At 37.7% G+C, this 21,659-nt stretch overlaps 1 protein-coding gene across 3 annotated transcripts in view; it reads right to left on the bottom strand.

Moving 5' to 3' along the window:
- The window catches only part of PRICKLE2 (prickle planar cell polarity protein 2), a 183,961-nt gene that overhangs the window by 47,742 nt on the left and 114,560 nt on the right, over positions 1-21,659 (bottom strand). For 2 of the 3 annotated variants that reach the window (XM_072420811.1, XM_072420812.1), the window contains one exon: positions 7,880-8,063. In XM_072420811.1, the coding sequence (XP_072276912.1) occupies positions 7,880-8,063 (184 nt within the window). Of the gene's footprint in view, positions 1-6,746; positions 7,546-7,879; positions 8,064-21,659 lie in introns of those variants that run through there. The other variant, XM_072420813.1, reaches the window with a different exon arrangement.

Raw genomic sequence — 21,659 nt, 5'->3', positions numbered from 1 at the left:
GGAGAATTGAACCACTTGACATATCTTATATTGCTCAGGGAATCCATTGGTGAGATCTTTGTCCTGATTTCTCAAGTCAGCTGTGTCCAATATGGAAGGCTTCTACTCTACTGGCTGGATTTTCAGCTCACTATATGGAGAATACACCAGGATAAACTGAAACTGATAGAAAGGAACATCAAAAAGTCCCAGGTGGTTAAAGTTATGGGAGATCATGCCTTTGGACAAAATCATCCTTAAGTGGCCTAGCCCTTTAAAAAAGCACAGCCTGCCCCATTAAAAAATCCAATATATGGGTTTCGTTATAAAAAGTTTATTTCAGGTTGAATTACTGAATACATTTTATTATTTCATAATTCAAATCCAAATGCATTTTAAAAAAGGCAAATATACTGCCTGGATTTCAGTCCACATATATTGTATATTCTATGCCGTATCTACTGTAGAAAAGGAAGCTCATACCGAGGGTGTTCAATGCTCGATATGTTTTGACTGACAGGAATTAGTTCCACATAGCTAGGAACCAGGTTGTGAGGGGTGAATTCGATTACATATAATGGAAAATTGCTATTTTCTATCAGTCATGCTTTCTAACCTTTTTACATTGCCAATCTGCAGAAACAAGCAATTTCTTTTCTAATGCACTCATTTCTGTTAATGACACAACTATGACACATTTACATAATAAGTTTAATGTTCTGTCTATTTAGGGCCTGGATGTGCAGTAATAACCTAACCGCATCTTCAGGGTGTATTTTTTATTTATTGTAAAATTCTAAAGCTAAAAATAGTCTTTCGCATCCAACAGAACACACGCGGAGAGATCCTAACGACTGAATGCTAGAGAAATCCAGTGAGATTTAATGACCTGAAAACCAATTCACTTCAAAGGAAGGTGTAATGAGAAGGTGGCATTACTGTTTTCTAGTTGAACGTGTAACAAGCTCATGGACCTGGGCTCTGGCTGCTCAGTGGGCACAAAGCTTCATGCATGAAAAGGTCAAAAAATACTCTACTGCTAAATTAAACCAATGGAATCCTTACTTGCTTGTTTCTTGCGCCAAAGGCATTAAAGAGTTCATTAAAGAGGCATAATAGTGTAGTACAGTGCTTCTCATAGCTGAGCATCATGCAAATAGGTAAGGAGGAAGTATACTAACCTACAGATATGTGATCTGTGCAAGCATCTCACTAGAATCGTCATCTTCCTCCACTCTTTGGGTTCCTCCAGAGGTTGCCAGGAGTTCCTTGACCTGTGGCTGACTGTCCTTTTGTCTGATGGTGCCTGCTTAGGTTGGGGTCTAAAACCACTTTACAGGGCCACAAACATGATTCCAATGATCGTTTTACATGGTGTAAGGATTGAATTTGAACTTCAGCAGTAAGAGGAACATCAGTGTTAGGGACATTTTTTCAATGAATTTATTTTAACCAAGGCTTTCCAAGACCTAAATATTATTTAGATTTTTCACTAGGTTCACTAGAAGGACTGATCATCCAAGTGTTGTAACCTCTTTACCAATCGGTTGAACAGGGGTTTACAAAAAGCTGATATCTATGTAAATTCAGATATTTAAACTAATTGTAAAACAGGACTGTGGAGTTAGGCTGCGTACACACTTACAATTTTCATCGCAGGAAACAATCTTTCCTGATCGTTTCCAGGGACATAGAGTAACAGATGAACGAACAAGCACTGTACACATTCATTGGTGGGTTTAGCTTTAATTTGCATGTACTCATTTATTGTACAAATATTTGCCAAGTGCCCCTGGTGTGTCAGTTTATCTCAAGTAACTCAACCACCACCCTTTGGTCAATGGAAAAATGGACATGGGTGGAGGTGTCATTTTATACCATACCACTATAAAAAAGTGAGTGTAGCTTAACTAATCTCAATATGTCTAATCAAGCATAGTTATACTAGTGATGTTTAAAAAATTACCATGCAAGCATGATAAAACAGAACCAGGCGTTCATTGACATAATGATATGTTTTTGGCACAAATTCAATTATTTTCATGCTACAATTTGTCATGTTTATAACAGCACTAAAATGATATTCTGGAACAAAGCACAGTAAAGATATTAATAAATAAAATAAAGGCTTTTGTTGATTTGGGGTATTTTTGCAACTCCACAAAAAAAATATTCAAACCCTATAAAAGTTTATAAAAGAACAGTCACAAATAACTAAAACAAACAAAAACATTTACATAAAAATGGAGGCAATTGAGCAAAGTTTGTGAACAAAAGGAAACAAATGAACAGTAAGAAAAAAATATAAAATGTGCTAAGTAAAAGAAGTTACCTTTTTTACATCTGGTAATAACATACTTTGCAGATTTTCCCAATAATTCAGTTGCTATGGCAGTCAGTGATCCGGAATCCAAAGCTGAATTCTCAGTGTAGGTGTGTAGATCCAATCTAAACTATTCCAATATTAACATTCTCCTGACTTTTATCTGGAGCAGGATGCTTATACTAATTGCAATCCATTTAAAAGTACATTTCCTTACTAATGTAAATGTTTATTCGTGGATATCCTTTACACATTCCTTTGCTGTTTTTATTTTAAGAGAACTAACTTGTTGATTTTGTGACAATTCTGTTACTATGACATCTCAATGGTTGGAAGGAAGATGCCGGATACTTGTTGCCAGGGCGGACAATTTATATAATAGTAGGGATCCTAAGATTTAAAGGTGCTCACACAGAAAAAAAGAATTTTAGTATGAATGGATTTTTTTCTTTAAAAGATTTGCACCTTTTATTAACACCGGGGGTCAGGGAGCGTAATTTACAAATGACTGCTGTTTTCTTTTAGGGAGTATGCAGCAGGGTGACTCCTTCTTGTCCCCCTTCTTTTTATAAAGCAGAACAGCATTGTCTGCCCAGATTCTAATAACTAAAATCTATGGAGTATATTATCAAACTTTGAAATGATTGTAATTCTGAATCATACAAAAAATACACTGCCTGCTAGGAATAACATTATGAAAACCACTGGCATTATTTAAATTGTTTTCTCAGGAGATCAGTTCCCTATTCCAGCAATGACTCTACTTCTAATGGATAGAAGGGTAAATTGAACTGCTAACAGAATGGCTTTTGCTGTGAATGGTAATAATGAATTGCTCCAGTTCCTTTACCTACAGAGGTCAGTGTGGGCCTGTTTAAAACTCATTTCCTGACTATTTAGAATAAGTGAATACTTTAGGATCAAATTAGGTTTTAGCAAAAGCTTTCCATTTAACCTCCTCCTATGTTCCTTATACCTGAGCACAAGTGCCAGTTAAAACATTTCTTCCCCAGGCAGCCAGCTTTGGAGGAGGGGGGCAGTAATCATTTTGGCCAGGTCCAACGTGTCCATGATGTGGGACACCTAGAGCTGATATTGGCTGGCAGCGTGGGCTTTGCAGCTACGGCACTGTGAGGTTACAGTTACCTCCAGATATCAGTACTTGGCAAGTTCAAATTTTCCAATATGTGTTGTGGGCATCACATGGGGCTAAACAATCAGTGATTATTCTGGTTTTATAGGGTATTGGAAGACCCGAGGAAATGGAAACTTCATTTACTGAGCATCTGTGCGCTAGACTGGCCAAGCAGCAGCTTATGGGTTGAAGTCACATACGTAGGATATGCTGTCATTTCCTCTATGTACTGTATAGCTGTGGCCTGCCTTTACTAGTGCTGTGTATCTTCGAGAAGCAAACTAATTTAAACGGCTGTTAGGACTTGCTTTATCACTCAGCATGGAAACTCAACTTTCAAAATGTCAGTTTCACTTTTCTTGTACATCTTTCAAATTTGTTGTCTGACTGTGCACCTCCCCTGCTATTACCCCCTGGCTCTTTTACTCTCGTCTGCAACCTGTAAAGATCTGAATTCAGCAGGGGCTCGGCAAGTTTATGTCAGTTTGACAAGTGCCAGCAACAACTCAAATCATTGTTACCCTAAAACAAGTGCTTCAACAAGGACCTTCTTCGCAAGATCAACAGGAATTACTTAAAATAAATTGAAAATCTCAGATTTAAAAATATAAAAATGTATTTCTGAAATAATAACATGTAAAAACTTATATGAGACTTTAGTGATTGTGATTACTTAGGGGGATATGGAGGCTGCTAGTTAGCTAAAGTTTCTCATTTTTAATCTCCTACAATTATCTACAATTATCTTATCCTTTACGGGAAAAATATACAAATCTTACAATCTCTGCTATATAGATATGTAAACCTTTTCCAGGTCAATGACCTAAACCAGATAATTGGCATCTTTAGACGAGTATCTGCAATGATTGTGTCCATGGGACTTCTTGAAAAAGATGCTTTTAAATAACCTCTGTTTATGTAATAAAATGGGAGTGTGGGCAATGCACACAACTCAAAAAGGATATCTACCTATCTGTATATTTTCAAAAGCACCAGTTGGGGAAGGAGGGGTGATTTGTCTCAAGTATACAAAACCTTGGGCATGTGTATTTGTGTTCTAGATAAACTAAGCTGATCTATATATTACAATGCAGTTTGAGTAAATTCCTAATCCATCTTCTGCCTTAGATTAGATAAATTAGTAATCAGCTGTTGTAAAGAAATTCACAAGGGTCAGTGCAGGTGATGCTGTAGGTCACCATCAGAAGCACATAACAAATGCACATAACCTGATATTTTAGCCTGACCAGTGATCTCTTTTTTCCAGTCCTGGATACACTGGAGAAAGGTTGGAAATTTTGTTTTTATTGTTAATGTCACTCACTGTCTAGAGAACTAAACGGGATGTGAGAGAAAATCCTCCCTATAGTGAAAGGAATGAACTTTGGGAGATGTCAACAGGAAATGTGTGCATAGCAGGATATTTGATTTCTACTCCTCAAATGAAATGAAAATCTTTTCTGCTAACAGTTACCAGTCACTAGGAGGAAAAATGAGAGTGAACCAAATGAACTGTATGAAAACAGAAGACGAAGTCACCAGCGTTCCAAAGTACAGGATGCTTGCATTATTATAAAACCACTGTCACAACATGTTGAAAAGCTAAAGTTTCAGGGCCGAACAAGCAGGGGTGTAGTCGTAAAAAAAAAGGGGGCACGGTACTATCCATGGCTAACGTGCATGCGCATCATTGTTGTGTAAATGCCTCATTCCACGGCGTGCCCACGTGTGCCCACCCCACTACAGCCCTGCGAACAAGGTCCCTTTCTTGAAGCAAAATAGTAACCTAGGCACCTAAAGTGTACCAAAAGCAACAATCCCGTACTTTGGAATGCTAGTGATTTCTTCTACCTTCTAAACCAATAGGACTATGAAGACCCAGGTTTTTTTAACCACTTCTAAAAAAAGGAAAAGAACTGGGGCTGTGGTTCTACTTTAGCTAATTTGATTAGCTTTTTTTGGTTCCCCATCCCCATTCATTCATTCATGTACTTTGGGGTACTCCTTGAGCAGCAAGGATCCCAAAAAATTGGAGCCCAAAAAAAGCAATCTCTTAGGACTTGTTCATATGACCTTTAACTTAACAGTTAAGACTGCAGTTTTGTTTGTGACAGTCTAAAAACTGTCAAAAGATCACTAGGCCTTTTTATTATAATGGAAGCAAATTACAGAGGCTGAAGTTTTTTTAGGCTTTGTTTAGAATCTTGTGGACAGCTGAACTATCAACAGCTTCCATATACTTGGATGCTGGATAAATGCTTCTACAGTAATAGCATAATGCATTTTATTAACCACTTGAAAACACCATGGAACACTTAGTGGTTGAGTTTTGGTGCCTGGAAAGTAATAAGGACTTAGACTCTTTAGACCTTAGACTCTTTGGCTGCCTGGTTCCCGTCTAGCCCCACTCCAAACAACTCTCGTCTTGTTCTACAGTCACTTTATTGTATGCTGTTGTTTTTGGCCTCAGCTGAGTACTGACACTGAAAAGTAAGAAAGTATTTTATTCCTATGTTATACTGTTTAGCAAATAGAGCTGCTAAGGCAATAGGCGGTATAGAATGGAATTATCTGAAACATGGGCAATAAACATGATTGGTGTTCTTTTTGTTCTGAAATCCTGGAGTGCAAAGAAAGACTCCAACACACACTGACTGCAATATTGTTATATGTTAGTGTCTTTCCCATGTTTAAACAAATACAGGGGTAAGCATGTATATTTCCACTGCTTCTATTCATCAGAAGGAAAATGCAGTTAAATCCTGGAAGACGAGCACAGAGCTCGCTTAGCCGCATGATGAACTCTGAAAAGAAAACAGGAACTGTCCACATAAAGGAGGCCTTCGAGGAGTAAAACAAAGCCAACAACATTTTTTAGGTCCAACTAAACTTAAAACTGTTTAGGACATATTATAAAAAGCAATCTGGGTTTTAAGTGAAACTGTATATAAGTACTGGACAGATTATCTGTTTCATGAAACAAGTTTGCATGTACATTGAATTCTCTACATCTCTGGATGCAGCCAGTGGAAAGGTAAATTAGATGTGACCATGAGACACCCAGAGTAGGAAGAACAATAGATGTCAGACTACATTTTCCAGTATCCCTGCATTACAGTGAAAACCACATGTCTATATGAGGAGGAATAGGACTTAGGAAGTCACAGGAAGTAGGGGGTGAGCAATTGTTTGACCGCAGTCTGGTAATGGAAAACCAAAAGGTATTAGAGGTCTTGGGTGTAAGGATGGGTGGACATCTACAACCAAGCACAGCTACAGAATTTTTTTTTTTTTTACTTGGTAACTTACCTTGTTTGATTTTGGGTTTAGTTGGGGTTGCATTGCTTGATTTCTGTTTTTATTTTGAATGTCCAGAAGTATGAACCCCGAAGGTTACAAATTGGTTCCCACCAGTTCTTTGCCTAACAAACCTAATTCCAATTTATTGAATGTGTAAAAGTGTACCAGAGTATGTGGGGACAAAGGCTAAGCCAGAGAACATTTTAAGTATGATCCAAAGCTTCAGGTTCATAAATCACTCCAATAGCAAATGCAGCAGTTTCCTTCTGATCATCATGGTGGTGCAGGAATCCCACCAAGGACAAGAGGATTAGTAAGTAACATTCTTAACCGTCAGAGTCAATATGTGAACGATCCTGTTACAGACAGGAAATCGAGCATCCAAACACAAACATCAATATTTGGGAAAAAGAAAGAAGGAAAGGTTGGTGGGGAAAAAAGAAAACATTTGTGGGAACAAAAACAGAAATGGAGGCAAAAAGGGAAGTCAAGCATAAGCAAAATACAAATACAAGGGCCTACATATTAAGAGTCCAAAATGGAGCCTATATACAGATTCAAACACAGATAGTTTTATAAGGGTGACAAACAGCTGAAAAGATCATCACGTTTCTGCAGGAACACAAATTTTAAAAGCTTGCCACTTACACTATTGAAAGATGATCATCACCATATTTATAAATGCCAATCATCTACTCCATAATTCTTACCACAGGCCACAATGGAGATCAGCAATATTTTTAAACACCCTGTGGCACAATGTGGCATCTAATCACCAATTTTGGATAAGCACAGTATGGCAATAAATTACTGATTGCCACCATAAATTTTTTTTAAATCTGGGGATCAAAGAAGTGGTGATTAGAAAGAAATCCAATTCTGTATATTTACACATCAAAAGGAGCATAAAGCGAAAAAGTGAAGGGAACAAAAATAGGGAAGACAAAAAAAAGCAAAAGAGAGGAAAAAGAACAAAACCCAAAACTGGGCAGAGACACTAAATTTCTGTTTCTGTGACAAAGGTCTCTGGGGAGGAAACAAAAATAATGTTTGTTTATTGACAGGTTCACTTACAAAACATAATTACCACCTGTTGACAGAAGACACAGCACCGTACACATGGAATGAATAAAGAAGCGTACCTGTTCTGGTTTCAGTCCAGGAGGAATCCATGCATATTCTTCCAGAGCACAGCCGGAGTCGTCGTCAGATGTGGAATTCCTCTGAAAGTCAAACATCAATTTATTCATGGTTTTCTCCATCTCTAGAGGCATCGCTGTGGCGCTGTGCTCCTCCCGTGGGCACTTACAATGCAGACAGATCTTCCTGCAGAAAACAAATTCCTCTGTAAGTGTGCCACTCTTCAGCTATTCATTGAAGCTAAGAAACCAAACTACAAACACATTCCCTGGCACAGTGCCCATGGCATCGAGTAAACACGGAGAACCTGCATCTTTTGTTTGTGAAGCGTCAATATTACACATAGGACAGTTAAAGGGAAAAGAGACCTGTGCTGCAAAAACACAGGAAGGTCACTGTTGCAGAACACCTATGCAAATGATGGCTGCCTGGCTGGCATACTAGCCATCTAGCTTTAAGTTTTTTTGATCAAATTTTAACTTTTCTTTTAAAAGTTTATACTTTTTAAACTTAGTTTATTACTTTTGAACTGATGATGATGTATATATATATATACCGGTATATATATATATATATATTTTTTTTTTTTACTTTACATACAATAGGCATTCTGCCTCTCAATAAAACCAAGAACAGAGCTGTACAGAGAAAGATGAAAAGGCAAAGAAGCATTGCTCTCATTGCATTTGTAAATTTCACCTTGAGTTATTGATCTCTGTATACAACTACTTTTTAAAACAAATGTACAACGAAGAACTCTCTCAGTCTTTTAGCCCCAAAGAACCCTAAAATAATTTCCAGGTTTCAGGGAACCCAATGCTAAAACCAATTTATTGAAGGTCAGTAGAAAGAATCCCTTCCTTAAAGGGGTGGTTAGACTAGAAAACAACAAACATCATTAGAGTCATGTAGTTGGTTCCACAAAGTAACAATAGCCCTAAAACTATGCAAGCTTCAACTGTACTAAATAAGCCAAAGCTCATAGAACCCAAAGCAATTTCTGAAGGATCCATGGGGTTCTACGGAACCCCGACTGAGGCCGGCTGCTTTGGAAATGCAAGACTTATTAGCAAACATTTCCTTAAGTTCCTCTACTTGGTTTTGTTTAATCACTTCAATAGCTCTTCATTTTGAAAATAGATTCTGCGTTTTAATTACACCAGAGATTTTCATTAAAAGCCAACTTTACCCAAAACTGATATCTGTTAGCCACACGCTGGCTTTGCATTCCTCAGTAAGTCTCTAGTGACGGGATTTCCTTTCAGAAGCTTATCTCCGCTCCCTACCACAGAGCCATAGCAGAGCTATCCCTCTCTCAAAGCTGGTCTCCCCAATTATTTATTTGTTGTACCTAAAAGGGATTATTATGGGAACATGACACCATCATTTGATTTTGCAATGGCTGCAGCAGTTGATTCAAAGTGGAATATTCAAAGGTTATCTCACGCTAACATATAATTTAGCTCTACATTAAGTACTTTGAATTTAAATATTATTTTCGGTTGGGGCTGAAATGTTAGAGTATCTGCTAGGGATACAATTGGGATAATTGGTATCTGATTTATACATATTAGTTTTAAAAAGCTCCCCTAAGGAACTACAAGTTCCACCTAAAAAGACATGCTGGGACTTACAGCTGGAGAGAAACTACATGCATGATCTGGTGTGCACGTTATATACACGCACACAACGTGCAGCAGTCAAAGGGTTCTAAAAGTAGGTTACGCCGCTGGGTTCCAATTAAAACCAGATCAGGTCACCGAGCAGGACCACATGCTGGCTTTCAGTCCTCCTGCCAAAACAAGACTTAGGCCAGTGGGAGAAGGCAAGGGATTTCATCTCTGATGGATAAAAACAAAGTGTCCCTGTTATCCAAACAGCACATAGTGGGACACCTCGGTGGTCCTTGGATTTATTAGTCTTGTTGTTCTGTTCATTTTAGCAATCTATGGTGCGAGTCAAGTGAGAACACTAATTCCCTGCTTGACACAACGTCTTCTATTCCACGGATCAACTAAGCACTTTAGATTTAGAAGAACAGCAGAAAACCAGCTGAGTGAAACTATGGAGGTCTGCCAGATTTTCCCCATTTCCTGAAGTTTAGCAGGTCTAAATTTCATGCTGAGCCTGTTTTCCATCCAGACTGTCACACGTTGCTCAGTGCAGTCTGGAAAACTAAACTCAAAGTGCACCTGTCCCTTAATCACAGAGGAGTAATCAGTGAATTGGAATCTTCATTGCATGGACATGTCATTTTATAATCAGGAAGAGGAATGAATTCTGCAACATGAGCTGGGCTGTGCTTATCATATTGTAACACGCAGTCAGATGCCAAGGGCACCAGGGTTCTAGTGCAGAACAAAGTATAAAAATGTACAAAGTTTGCATTTTTTTTCTTTATTTAGTGGATGCTGAATTCCTGACCCGTCAAATTATACAACAACAGAATATTGTTTTCATAATCATAAAAAAGGAATCCTTGTGTTCTAGTTGAGTGCCCGGCTATAACCAAAAAAAGCATTTTCTCTTCTCCAGTGATCAGATTGTAATATTGTAGCAATGAGAAAGGCAGCAGCAAGGACTGATCATTTGTGAACACAATCTGAGCCACAGAGACACAGGATTTACATAATTGTGTCATTCATGAATCAGTATATCAGTTCAGAAAGCCAATGTGATGATGTTGGCCTAAAAATGGCTCTGTTCTGAAAAGCAAATAAGGGCATTTTCTGAGGAGTAAGAAATATTTAGGGATAATAAATACTACCCAGAAGCATTGCACAGATAAATTACTTATCATGCATGCCAAAAAAATAAAAAAAAAAAACCCTTCCAAAAGCACTAAATCAGTGAACCAGCAAACAGGAACTCATATTTAATCCACTTTAAACTTCCTTGTTTCATTCTTTGCTTTTCAAACATAGAAAAACAAAGTGCTTGGTAATTAGCTAATGCACGTATTACAATTTCTTTCCTGTTTTTTTTTTTAATTTTATGTTGGTGTTCAATTTTAAATCTTCACTTGCTTTTGTTTGTTTCTAGCTCTGTACAGTGACCACTAAACAAAAAAAGATCGGCATTGAAAACAGAATCAGAATTGAAACAGGTCTGTCTTATAAATTTAGGCATCTGGTATTCATACACAAATTATTTTATACTATATTACCCCCATACCTGCTAACCCCCCCCCCCAGCATGTGGACTTCTACAAGGAATGACCACTGCTAACTGATCTGTATGCAGAATCCATCATGGTGTTTCCTGCTTTAATTTGACTTTTATTTTAGCTGCCAATGAAGCCATACTAAGAAAATTTTAAAAGGGTAGGCACGGGGCAACCCACTAGTCAGTAGTATTGGTCTCTGCAGCTGATCTCTTCCCCACTATTTCTTGTTCTGCAATGGATCTCAGTGCAGAGGTGACCATATTGGTAGTGGCAGGGCTTTGCTTCCTTATGTCATTTCTCCAGCAGGGAGAACAGTGATCAGCACGGTAGGCACATCACCCAATCTAACTCTACAACTTCTGAGACCGTCAATTGATAAATAACCATTTGGGAATGACTGCTCTTCACTCTCATGGAGTAGAACACTATTTTTTTTATTATTTTTTTGTAATATTACTTTATTTTATTTTTTTTACTTTTACGTTTTTTTCTTTTGCTTATTTCACACAAAAAAAAAAACAGTATTGCTAGCACAGACGGAACTTCATAAACAGTAAGCATTTTTGTCCACAGAAAGATTGTTGTATTTTTTTGAACATGCACAATTATTTTGTGCGGTCAGTTTAGATTTAAATTGGCATCACAGCCGTCCTTCTAGGCCAATGTAAACAGCAAGCATCCAGCTGTATTTATAAGAAATAAAGAGTGAATTAGAGAACTTTCTTTTTAATGTGTTTTGGCTTTAGAATACAAAATCTGCCTATAATTTCCTTGCAGAAAAAAATCCCCAAAAAATGTTATTTCCATATTTAAATAATGTTAAGGAGTAAAAGAAACGTATCATCTGTTAATTTTTTTTGGAGATGCACATGTGACATTATTAAATTTTATTATTGTGAGGCAGAAAAAAAAATCTCGAGCAAGCTATCTTTAAAAAAGGAGAATGATGACTTACCTACCCCACTGCTAGTGGTATTAGAGTGCCATTCTGTTCAAGAACCCCCTTGCATTCATTGGTTGTTTTCGGTGACCCCCATGTCTGTGTTATAGTCACACGGAGGTCAGCGCGAGTAATCACGCAGCGGAGGACCAAGAGACTGACACTTTTGGAAGTGTTGGTGTTTGGAAGATTTTCTTTCCAGGTAGACCTGATTGGAATTCCTTTATGTAATGACTGGGTCACTTTACTATTTAAAAAACCTTGGTGCTTAGCATAGTATATAAAAATTTACGTTTATACATGGTGCGAGGGCAGGGTCTTTGCCCCCATGTAGGTTCATTTATGTAGGTTCTGCTTCCTGCTCTATAATGCTATACAACAGTTGTACTTACCTCTCCTCCATACAAAGAAAACCTTTGAGTTGGCAGGCTGGTAAAAAAAACAATGCACAATGCTAAGTGGGCAGGAGTGAGTTACAGAGCTCCCCCTGGAGGCTATTCAACAAATTTGTATATCTAGCACAATAAGAAAAATATGGAAGGACAAGCATGTGTAAATCACGAAAAGCTGATGTGAAAAAAACACTGCAATAATATCTAATATTAAAAGCTAGGGGCACATGACATAATGTCCCCAGCACTCTATACATGTGCTAGGGCTATTTCTGGGAAGAAGCCATATAACCTACCTATGCATTTTTAGAATGTCTTTGAAAATAAGAGCATTGAATGTGCAGGAACTCTGGAAGAACATACAGACTCCAAGTGGCTATTGTTTCTGCAAGCAATACATTTGAGTGCATAAACAGAAAATGTAACATATTGAACAATAAAACCAGAATGGACAAGCTGCTATTTATAAAGCCTCTTGTTAATTCTGACCAGACACATAACTGATGGGTTATTCTGACCAGTTGCTACAGACAACAAATGCTGATTCTTCTTCAGCAACTTGCTAATTTTCTAAATTTGCTAAGTTTGACTTATATATTTGACTCTATTACTCACATGTCTATATAGGGCAATGGGTAATTTAGGCTTAGCGGCCTTTCAATAAAGAGTATAATCCATTTGACTTTTTGGAAAGAAATGCTTTTAGGTCTGTGATTCATTTGTACAGATGTTCTCTGCAGATTCCTATAATAGTATTTTCCTTTATGATTCACTAAAATAGGTTTCCTCACCCACCTCCAGATTTTTGCGGGTTAAGTTGTGTTTTTTTTTTTTAAAAGGAGCAAGCTATCTGCCTAAAGCTGAACTCCAGTTTTCCCTTTAGTTTTGCACAGTTGTTAGGCTCTAGTTGAATGAGCTTCTCATTAGAAACTGCAGCAAGTCAGATAGTGCCCTTCTAATTTCTTGGCTGATGGACATCCAGCTTTATTTAGCCCAGTGTTGTCTAAACTGGATAAGCCCAAGGGTCAATTTTTAGCAATGAATTATATAGAGGGCTGCATGTAAATCAAGCATTTTTGTCCAAGTTCTAACGTAAAAACACCTGGATATAACTGAAGTAATAAAACAAGTAAAACAATTGCAAACAACCAGATAAGCCTTGAAATGACATTCTGTCCTTCTGTCTACTTTAACTACTGACAATAGGGACAACAAGTTCTGATGTTTACTGTAAAACTGACAATAAGTCCCGCTAACAAAAATGGATTGAGATATCACTTGGAACAAAGCAAAAACCAGAATGATTCTGACATGACAGGGCCTCTTATGATGCACAAATAGAGGTGGAGATGTAGTTTGGAGCAAAGAAGAACCTGAACAATTCTGGCTAATGGGGCCGCTTATACCTCAATTCTGATGCAGCAAAGATGGATGGAGGTGTCACCTGAACCAATGAGGACCAGAATAATTCTGCCAGTACAGAACCTTTTATATCTTGCTTTTATTGCAGAGGGAAGGAGATGTCACTTCACTTGGATCAAAGAAGAACCAGAACAATTCTGCAATGACTGGGTCTCCTGTATTTTACTTCTGATGCAGTAAAAAGGGTTGAAGATATCATTTGGAGCAAAGTAAAACCAGAACAATTTTGGCTTGACAAGGTCTCCTAAATCTGATATCTGACACAGCACGGAGAGATGGAGAGGCACTTGGAACAAAGAAGAACCAGAACAATTCTGGCATTACAATGCCCCTTATATGTTGCTTCTGACGCAGCACAAAGGATTAGGACTTAATTTGGAGCAATTAAGAAACATAAGGATTCTGACACAACAGGTGTTCTTTGCTTCTGATGCAACAACAATGAATGAAATGTCACTCAGACCAAAGAGAACTAGAACAATTCTGGCATGATATGGCTTTTTGTATCCTATTTCTGATGCAACAAAAAAGTATGGAGATGGCACTTAGAAAAAAAGAGACTACGACAAATCTGGTATAACAGAGAGTTGGGGCAAAGGGGGATGAAGATACCACTTGAAACAAATATGAATGGCTGGGCCTCCTCAAATCTCACTTTTGATCCAGCAAAATAGGAATTAGGATGTCATTTGGAGCAATAGAAGAACAATTCTGGAATAACTGGGCCTCCTATATCTGGCTTCTGGTGCAGCAAAGAGGGACGGAGATGACTCCTGAGACAGAAGAATAACTTGTCTTGTCTTATCTCATGGATGCAACTGGCATACCAATGAGCCATATATCTTGCTCCTAATGCAACAAAAAGTGATAAAGAGGTCATCCGGAGAAAAGAAGAACCAGAACAATTCTGGTATTACCGGGACTCCCATATTTTGGTTTTAATATAGAAAAGAGGGATGGAATTGTTACTTGGGGCAGAGAAGAAGCAAAAAAGTACGATTCACAGGGCCTTTTTATTCCCTTTTTGATGCAGCATTGCACAATTATGTGGATATAGCAATGTATTTGCTTGGGTTTCCACCAACATCCTAAAAGCATAAGTAGGTTATTTGGTTTTCCCCAAAACTGAACTCAGTAACATATGACTAGAGCAAGGACATTAGATTGTAGGCTCTTCTGAGGGACAGCTAGTGACATGACATGCAGAAAATGTTAATGATATATACATTTGAGATAATAATGTCTACAATAAACCTTAATCTTCCACTAACATTGTAATGGGCTATCTCCAATACTAGGCAAACCAATCCTGATAAGACCAATCGATTGTCCCGCAGGGTGACAGATTCACAGCAGAAGCAAGTGATAGCTGTGTCTGAAACACTTAAATGATGTTACTGTTACATACTTTATATGGAAATGAAACAAACACATAAAAAGGCATTTTAACATAGCCTTTTTCAAACTTCTACATGAAGGGAGTTTCCTTGTAGCTGTCATGCTTGTGGCATTTCAGCCCAGTCCAAATGTGTTTCATTATAAACGTTTCAGAGCTTGAGCAAGAGCCAAGATCCAAAGACCCCTCGCAAGAATCTCTTTAAATGGAACTTGTACTATTGAGTTTATTTTTTCTACAAGTTATAACATTCATAAATATGTTTTGTAGGTGCAAAGTGCTTGGACCCACTGCAGTGTATAAACAATTCAACAATAATCAATGGTATTCCCAAAGATCACAAGAGGTTATTAAAGGCAACAAAACAAAAAAATAGTATTTTGGCTTAAATACTACAGCTAATGCTGGTTTGGTATAAGGGGTGCATTCCTTTTATTGAAAGAATTAAGAGGGGCAAGCAATAGGGTGCAAGCTTATTGATAAAAGTTTAGTTCCACCTTAAAACCTTTAGACCACCTTAAGACCTTTGTTGCAACATTCAGTCTGAATTAGTTAATGAAAGGCTGGACATCAATGTATCTCTGTCCTGAAATACTGGAAATTCCACATCCCTACCATGCCTGGTCATGTGACCAACATTCATCGGTCTGATGAGCAGGTTATTTGCCCGGGGTATATTGATAGGCATCCACCATGTAATATTCTCCTGATGTTTTTTCAGAATGATATTACAAATGTGATTATGATTGAGTAAAATCAATCCTTGCAAGTAGTATTTGTACATAGGACCACCATTGGGTGGGGCAAGGGGTAGGTCTGTACCAGGCCACAATGAAAAGATCATGTTGGCACAATGCTAGAACTTCAAAAAATGGGAGAAGGGGGCCCAGGTTTACCTAGTATGGTGCCCAGAAGCTTCTGATCCAGGCCCCGTATGTACCATCCACTTGTTTGATATTCAATCAATATAATGATCATTTTCACCATGATATCTGATTGTAGTACAAAAATTGGTTTTCTTTTTATTACAATAGGTAACCAATCACCAAAAATGCCCAATCAATTTTGGATGAACATCCCACCCAAAATTATCACATATGAGTTTATTTTTAAAGCAATAAATCTGATATTCATTGATCATTCTCTGTTGCCAAGTTCTCCACCAGAATATTTGGTGAATGTCTTATTCACTGATTTATAAATAGTGTATTATCAGCATAAGGATGAATATACATAACCAGGGATCTATTTATAAAAGTTTGTTCCCAACAGTCATCCAATATTTATCCAAAAATTATACGTTTTTCATATTGGATTTAGTAAGAAATATGTGACTCGTGATTCATACATTTTCTAACTGAATTCAATGTGAAGAATGCGTGAATGTATGAGTAGACCTCTAGCATCCTGATGCTTACCATTTGTGTCACATAAATGCCCATTACAGGAATTCAATTCAATGAACTTAGAAATCCATTTTTAAGCTTTACCCACACTTTAATTTCAAGCAGCAGTTGGTTTAGCCAGGGTGTTGATTGTTATCAATCAGAAAGCACTAGAGGTGAGAGCTACAGTGAATTCAATTAATAATAAAACAATAATCTGCAAGAGCTAGCCAATAAAAATCAAAAACTGTGGCCAAAAATGAATTGGGGATTTGTTAATTATTCAATATGAGAGCTGATTGATAATAGGAATTGAGTTCTTTCAATAGCTTCAATTCCCTTACGCAGCTTTTGTAAATGCAGTGAAACGTATATTATTGTCACCTATTCTTCCATTTGCTCAGAAAAGAAAAAGTCAATGTACCAAGTAAATGACGAGATTGCATCTTTCAAAAGTGCCCCCTGCAGATGCCCCATCACCAGCCGTTCCTCCAACAATACAGACAATTTTGGCGAATTGCCACCCATGCAGGCTGTGAGATATGTTTCCAAGTGGCGTCTGCCCGCTCTCTTGTCAGATAGGATAACTCTGGCTACAATGTGACGTGTTCAGTGCAGACAGAAGGGATAAACGACAACACGGCTCATGTGAAGAAGAAAGTGGAACAAAATGCTATTGATTTTTTGTTGAAATTCTGGCTTCAATATAATCCACTTTTTTTCTGTACACAAGAATCCAGAATCTTTACCATTCCTGTAAAACATGTGTTATTCATCCACTGCCTTTATTGTATTTGAAAAATCAGCTTGTGTTAGGGCAAAGATGCGTTCTAATCACATCTTGTGGCGTTGTTGATGGCGTGCACAGCTAGCGGTCAGCTTCAAGGATGGGTTAGAAGGCTAGGGATAAAAACTTTTTATCCATATTTAAAATTTAATTACTGTCATAGGTTCAGTGTATTCATTATAAATGACTTATTTATTAAAAAGCAAAAATAGGTGAATACTCTTCTTAATGCGCATGTACAGCATGGATGTATCCATTCCCATTGGATGATCATACTCCATTGGACCGCTGGAGGCCATGGAAATAAAAACGGCATGCACAATAGGAAGAGAGCTAGGCGTAAATATTTTTGTTGGCAATATGGACAAGAATCACACAGTGATGACCGATGGAATGGAAATGTAGGTCAGTTTTAGGTTACCAAAATGGCACCTTAATGTGGAACTAACCTAAAAATAATATTAAAAAAAGTGAGCAGATAGGTTCTTTATTAGGGACCAGATATGTCCCCTCTGCAATAAACCGAACTTGCTCGCCTGTTTGCAATTATTTAACTAAACTCATTTCTTTGTTCTCCTCCACCAGTGCCAACATCTTCATCATCTTGATTGGCCAGGCTGGAATGACATAACTCATGCACACTGTTTTGCCCTCATGCAAATTACAATGTCCCTTAAGGTCCAAACAGACACAGATAAATGTTGTTGAGAATGACTCCTAACCCATCCTATTAAAAAGCGGCAAAGGATCCACAATGTTTCCCAGGTGCCCTGAGCAAACCAGCCGGGTGGAATGCTTTGGGCAATTATCATCCATCTTTCAGCACATGTACAGATGTGGCTAGGCAGTGAACATTCATGCACAGAAGCACTCATGCATGGATGGCTGTCATTTAACATATCCCTGGTGTCTTCATAATCTCTTCTGTAGCCCACACAGTGGTCTGTAGAGCGGTGCTGTTGAGCAAACTTTGCCATATGTATGGAATCATAAACTGTGATATCGTTTGGTAAGAACATTCATTGCTCAGGAATTATTAATTCGTAGAAACTTGCAGCCTGATTTATTAAGGTTCTTCAAGATTTGGAAAAATAAAATATCATGAAAGAACCTATGTGATCTAGCAAACCTGGAATAGGTTTCTTAAAAATAATTTGCTTTTATTTGTCAAATGTTTCCAATAGTGGACCTCATCCATTTCAAGTTTGCCAGGTCCCGCAGGTTCTCCCATGACAGTCTAGTAATTATGGCCCATAGTGTCTATATGTTGGTTTATTGACCACATGCATTGCTGCACATTATCTATGGAAGGAGCCATGGTTGTAATCCAATCTGGTTTGGTGAACTGGACCAAGGACATTCTGGAAACATGCATTTCTTTAAAATGCAGCCACATCTAACCGGTAAGATGCAATTGATTTGTTCTCCTTGGATTTAGTTGTCCATCAATTTGTGTAAAGACAACATATGACAATACTAATGCAGCTACAAATCCAGATTCATTGTCTTACCATTTCAAAGGCGAATGTTATCAGCGCAAGCCAAGGGAGCCAGTAAAAAAAACATTTGCATTGATTAGCAAGGGCTGCTCAATCACGCTTTATGGTGAGTCCCATAAAACGGATCTTTACAGGAACCCCATAAACTCATCTGATATTTAACACAGGAGGATTGTGACACCGATTTATAAATGGCTTGTAAAACAACATCCTGCCCCCAGACCTGAAACCAATTTGAATCTAAAGCACATTTTGCCACATATGTGGCCCATTTCTGTAATGTTGTTCATTTGTCTTTTTTTCCCCGTGTTCCTGGTATCATCTAGGGAATATAAAGTCAATTATGCAGCCAATATGCACCAGAAGGGGCAGGAACAAAAGATAACAGCATATATTACCTAAAAATGAGAAATGACCAGCAGGGTGTTCATAATAGCCTAATTAAGAAGGTCATTGTATTGGTTTATGTTTATTCCTGCTCTAATGAAGAATTAATTACTGATACATGAACTCTATTTTTTTGGCAAGATGCGGGCTTGTTTGTTATTGAACAATAAAATGAAAGACAAGGAGAGCATTACATTTCTGATTTCATACATGAGTTCATAAATAAAACAAATCATTGGAAGTACAACGTTCCGGTAATCTATGATGCCATAAAGTTCTACTATGATGGAGAGATGCTTGATTGAATTCTATCTTAAAGTAATTATTTACGTTGCTATCACATTCTACATATTTGCGCTTCCTTTTATTACTGTAATAAATACAGAGGCTTGTAGATTAGTCACAGTTGGCTCAATGGAAAGCACTCTTTTCTTTGCAAGGTTCCAGATTTGAATCCGGACAGAATCTATTTGCATGGATTTTCTATGTTGTCCCAGTGTTTGCATGGGGTTTCCTCCCACATCCCAAAACCATGCAGTTAGGTTATTTGCACCCCCCCTTTAGGAAAATTGGCTTTATATTGACATAGGGGTATGGTAGGGATGTTAGAGTTCCCCTGACCTTTTGCAGTCATTTTTTTCACATGCACTCCAGCCACGGATCTATTGGATTTCTCAAGGAAGGTGTCCTGTTGGAGGCTTTTCCTCCTTATGTGTGTTTAAACAGACAGTTACAGTATTCATGCAAATTTATTATTATTACAAAAGATGATGTTGTCCTTTACCCCAAGCATATAAGCCAAAAATATGTGCAGCATGGGGGCCCAGAAGTTAGCACTCTGGCCTTTGCAGCACTAGGTCCCAGTTTCGATTCTCGTCCAGGGCATGTTCTTCGAGGGTTACCTCTGGGTACTCTGGTTTCTTCCCACATTCCAAAAAAATGCTGTTAGGTTAATTGGCTTCCCCGATTGGGGGAAAGTTAGTGATATGACTATGGACTTTGTTAAGCATATATAGTATATATAAATACAGTGTATTAATAATAAAATATGATTGGCTGTTTCAAGCCCTGCATCTGTGAAGACTTAATAGCACTGATATACAAGCTCTGACTTTTTGTCTTAAGTCAATAGCCAAGCCACAATTTCTAATTTTAACCACTCCCCTGGCTACAAACTTATGCTCAGAGTATTGATAACTGTTGTGGGAAGGACAGAGGTGTCTTTGTGATTGACAGCCTGGCTTAATTATCTATATGCTGTGCAATGAACAAAATAGCCAAGCTCAGTGTGGGAATACCATCTGTAGTAACAGAGTACAGCAGAGTTCTGTTAACTGATAATGTTACAGGCTCTGCTTTTAGTTGCTATCTGTAGTTTACTTTGATCACTGGGCCACTAAGATATGTTCACATTAAACTTTACTGCCCATCAATCAGATCTGATTTAACTATGTTGGCCATAAATGACCACAAATTACCAACCAGCAGGAAACACCCATTTGTTGTTTATAGAGGTTTACTAAGTTTTTGGTAAAATCTCTGTACAGGATTGGTTGATTCTTTGCTTTTTCTTAATAATAAGAACGACTTTAGCATGTCTATAACACTCCATTTGGGCAAGTTGCTGCAGAAATTTACATTAACCTGAAAAAATTCACAAGCATATCTAAAAAACGGAATCCAGGGCCATTTCAAAAACACAAATTTAGGAAAAATCAGGTCCTCTAATTTGGCTGTTTTGTGCAGGGGTTTAAAAATCTCATGGCTTAATGGAGAAAACGAAATCCTTTGGCACATAAGACTGCTTTTATTAGATGTTTGTCTGGAATGTAATTTTAGTATTATATTTTTAACTAATCCACATAGTGGTTTGTCCAGTGAAACAGTTTGTGTTTATGTTCTGTGCATTAGGTCAAAGGCTTTTTATGAATCATTGAGAGTTGTACAAATAGTGGCAATCCAATGTTCTGGAGTTGAATGTGAACATTGACGTTGGGCAAGTGTAGTAAAATTAATGTTTGCATTATGTGAATTTTACAGTTGGGCGAACGTATTCAGGTTCAGTTAATGTAAAGTTGGGCAGCTGTATCTTTCAACTTGCGTGAATAGTCGTTGTAGTTGGGGTAATGTTCTTTGAAGATATGCGAATATTCTTTGAAGTTCAACAAACCAATTAAAGTTTAAGGGAAATTACCTATCACTTAAAGGATAGATTATTCTTTGTAAATTTTCGTTACGCCAAAGATCTCTCACAAAATTTTAAGGAATGTTTGCCTAACCTTTAAAAAAACATTTGTTGATCTTCAAGATATGTTAAATGACAATGATGGGACCAATACAGGACCATACCAGGTAGACCCACCAATTGACCCACATCAAAGAAACTTGTTAGGGAAAATTAAACAAAG

Source organism: Pyxicephalus adspersus, chromosome 8 (genome assembly GCF_032062135.1).
Source record: "Pyxicephalus adspersus chromosome 8, UCB_Pads_2.0, whole genome shotgun sequence".
Classification (NCBI taxonomy): Eukaryota; Metazoa; Chordata; class Amphibia; order Anura; family Pyxicephalidae; genus Pyxicephalus; species Pyxicephalus adspersus.
The sequence above is the reverse complement of the archived record's forward strand: the minus strand, read 5'-3'. Positions and strand labels throughout refer to the sequence as shown.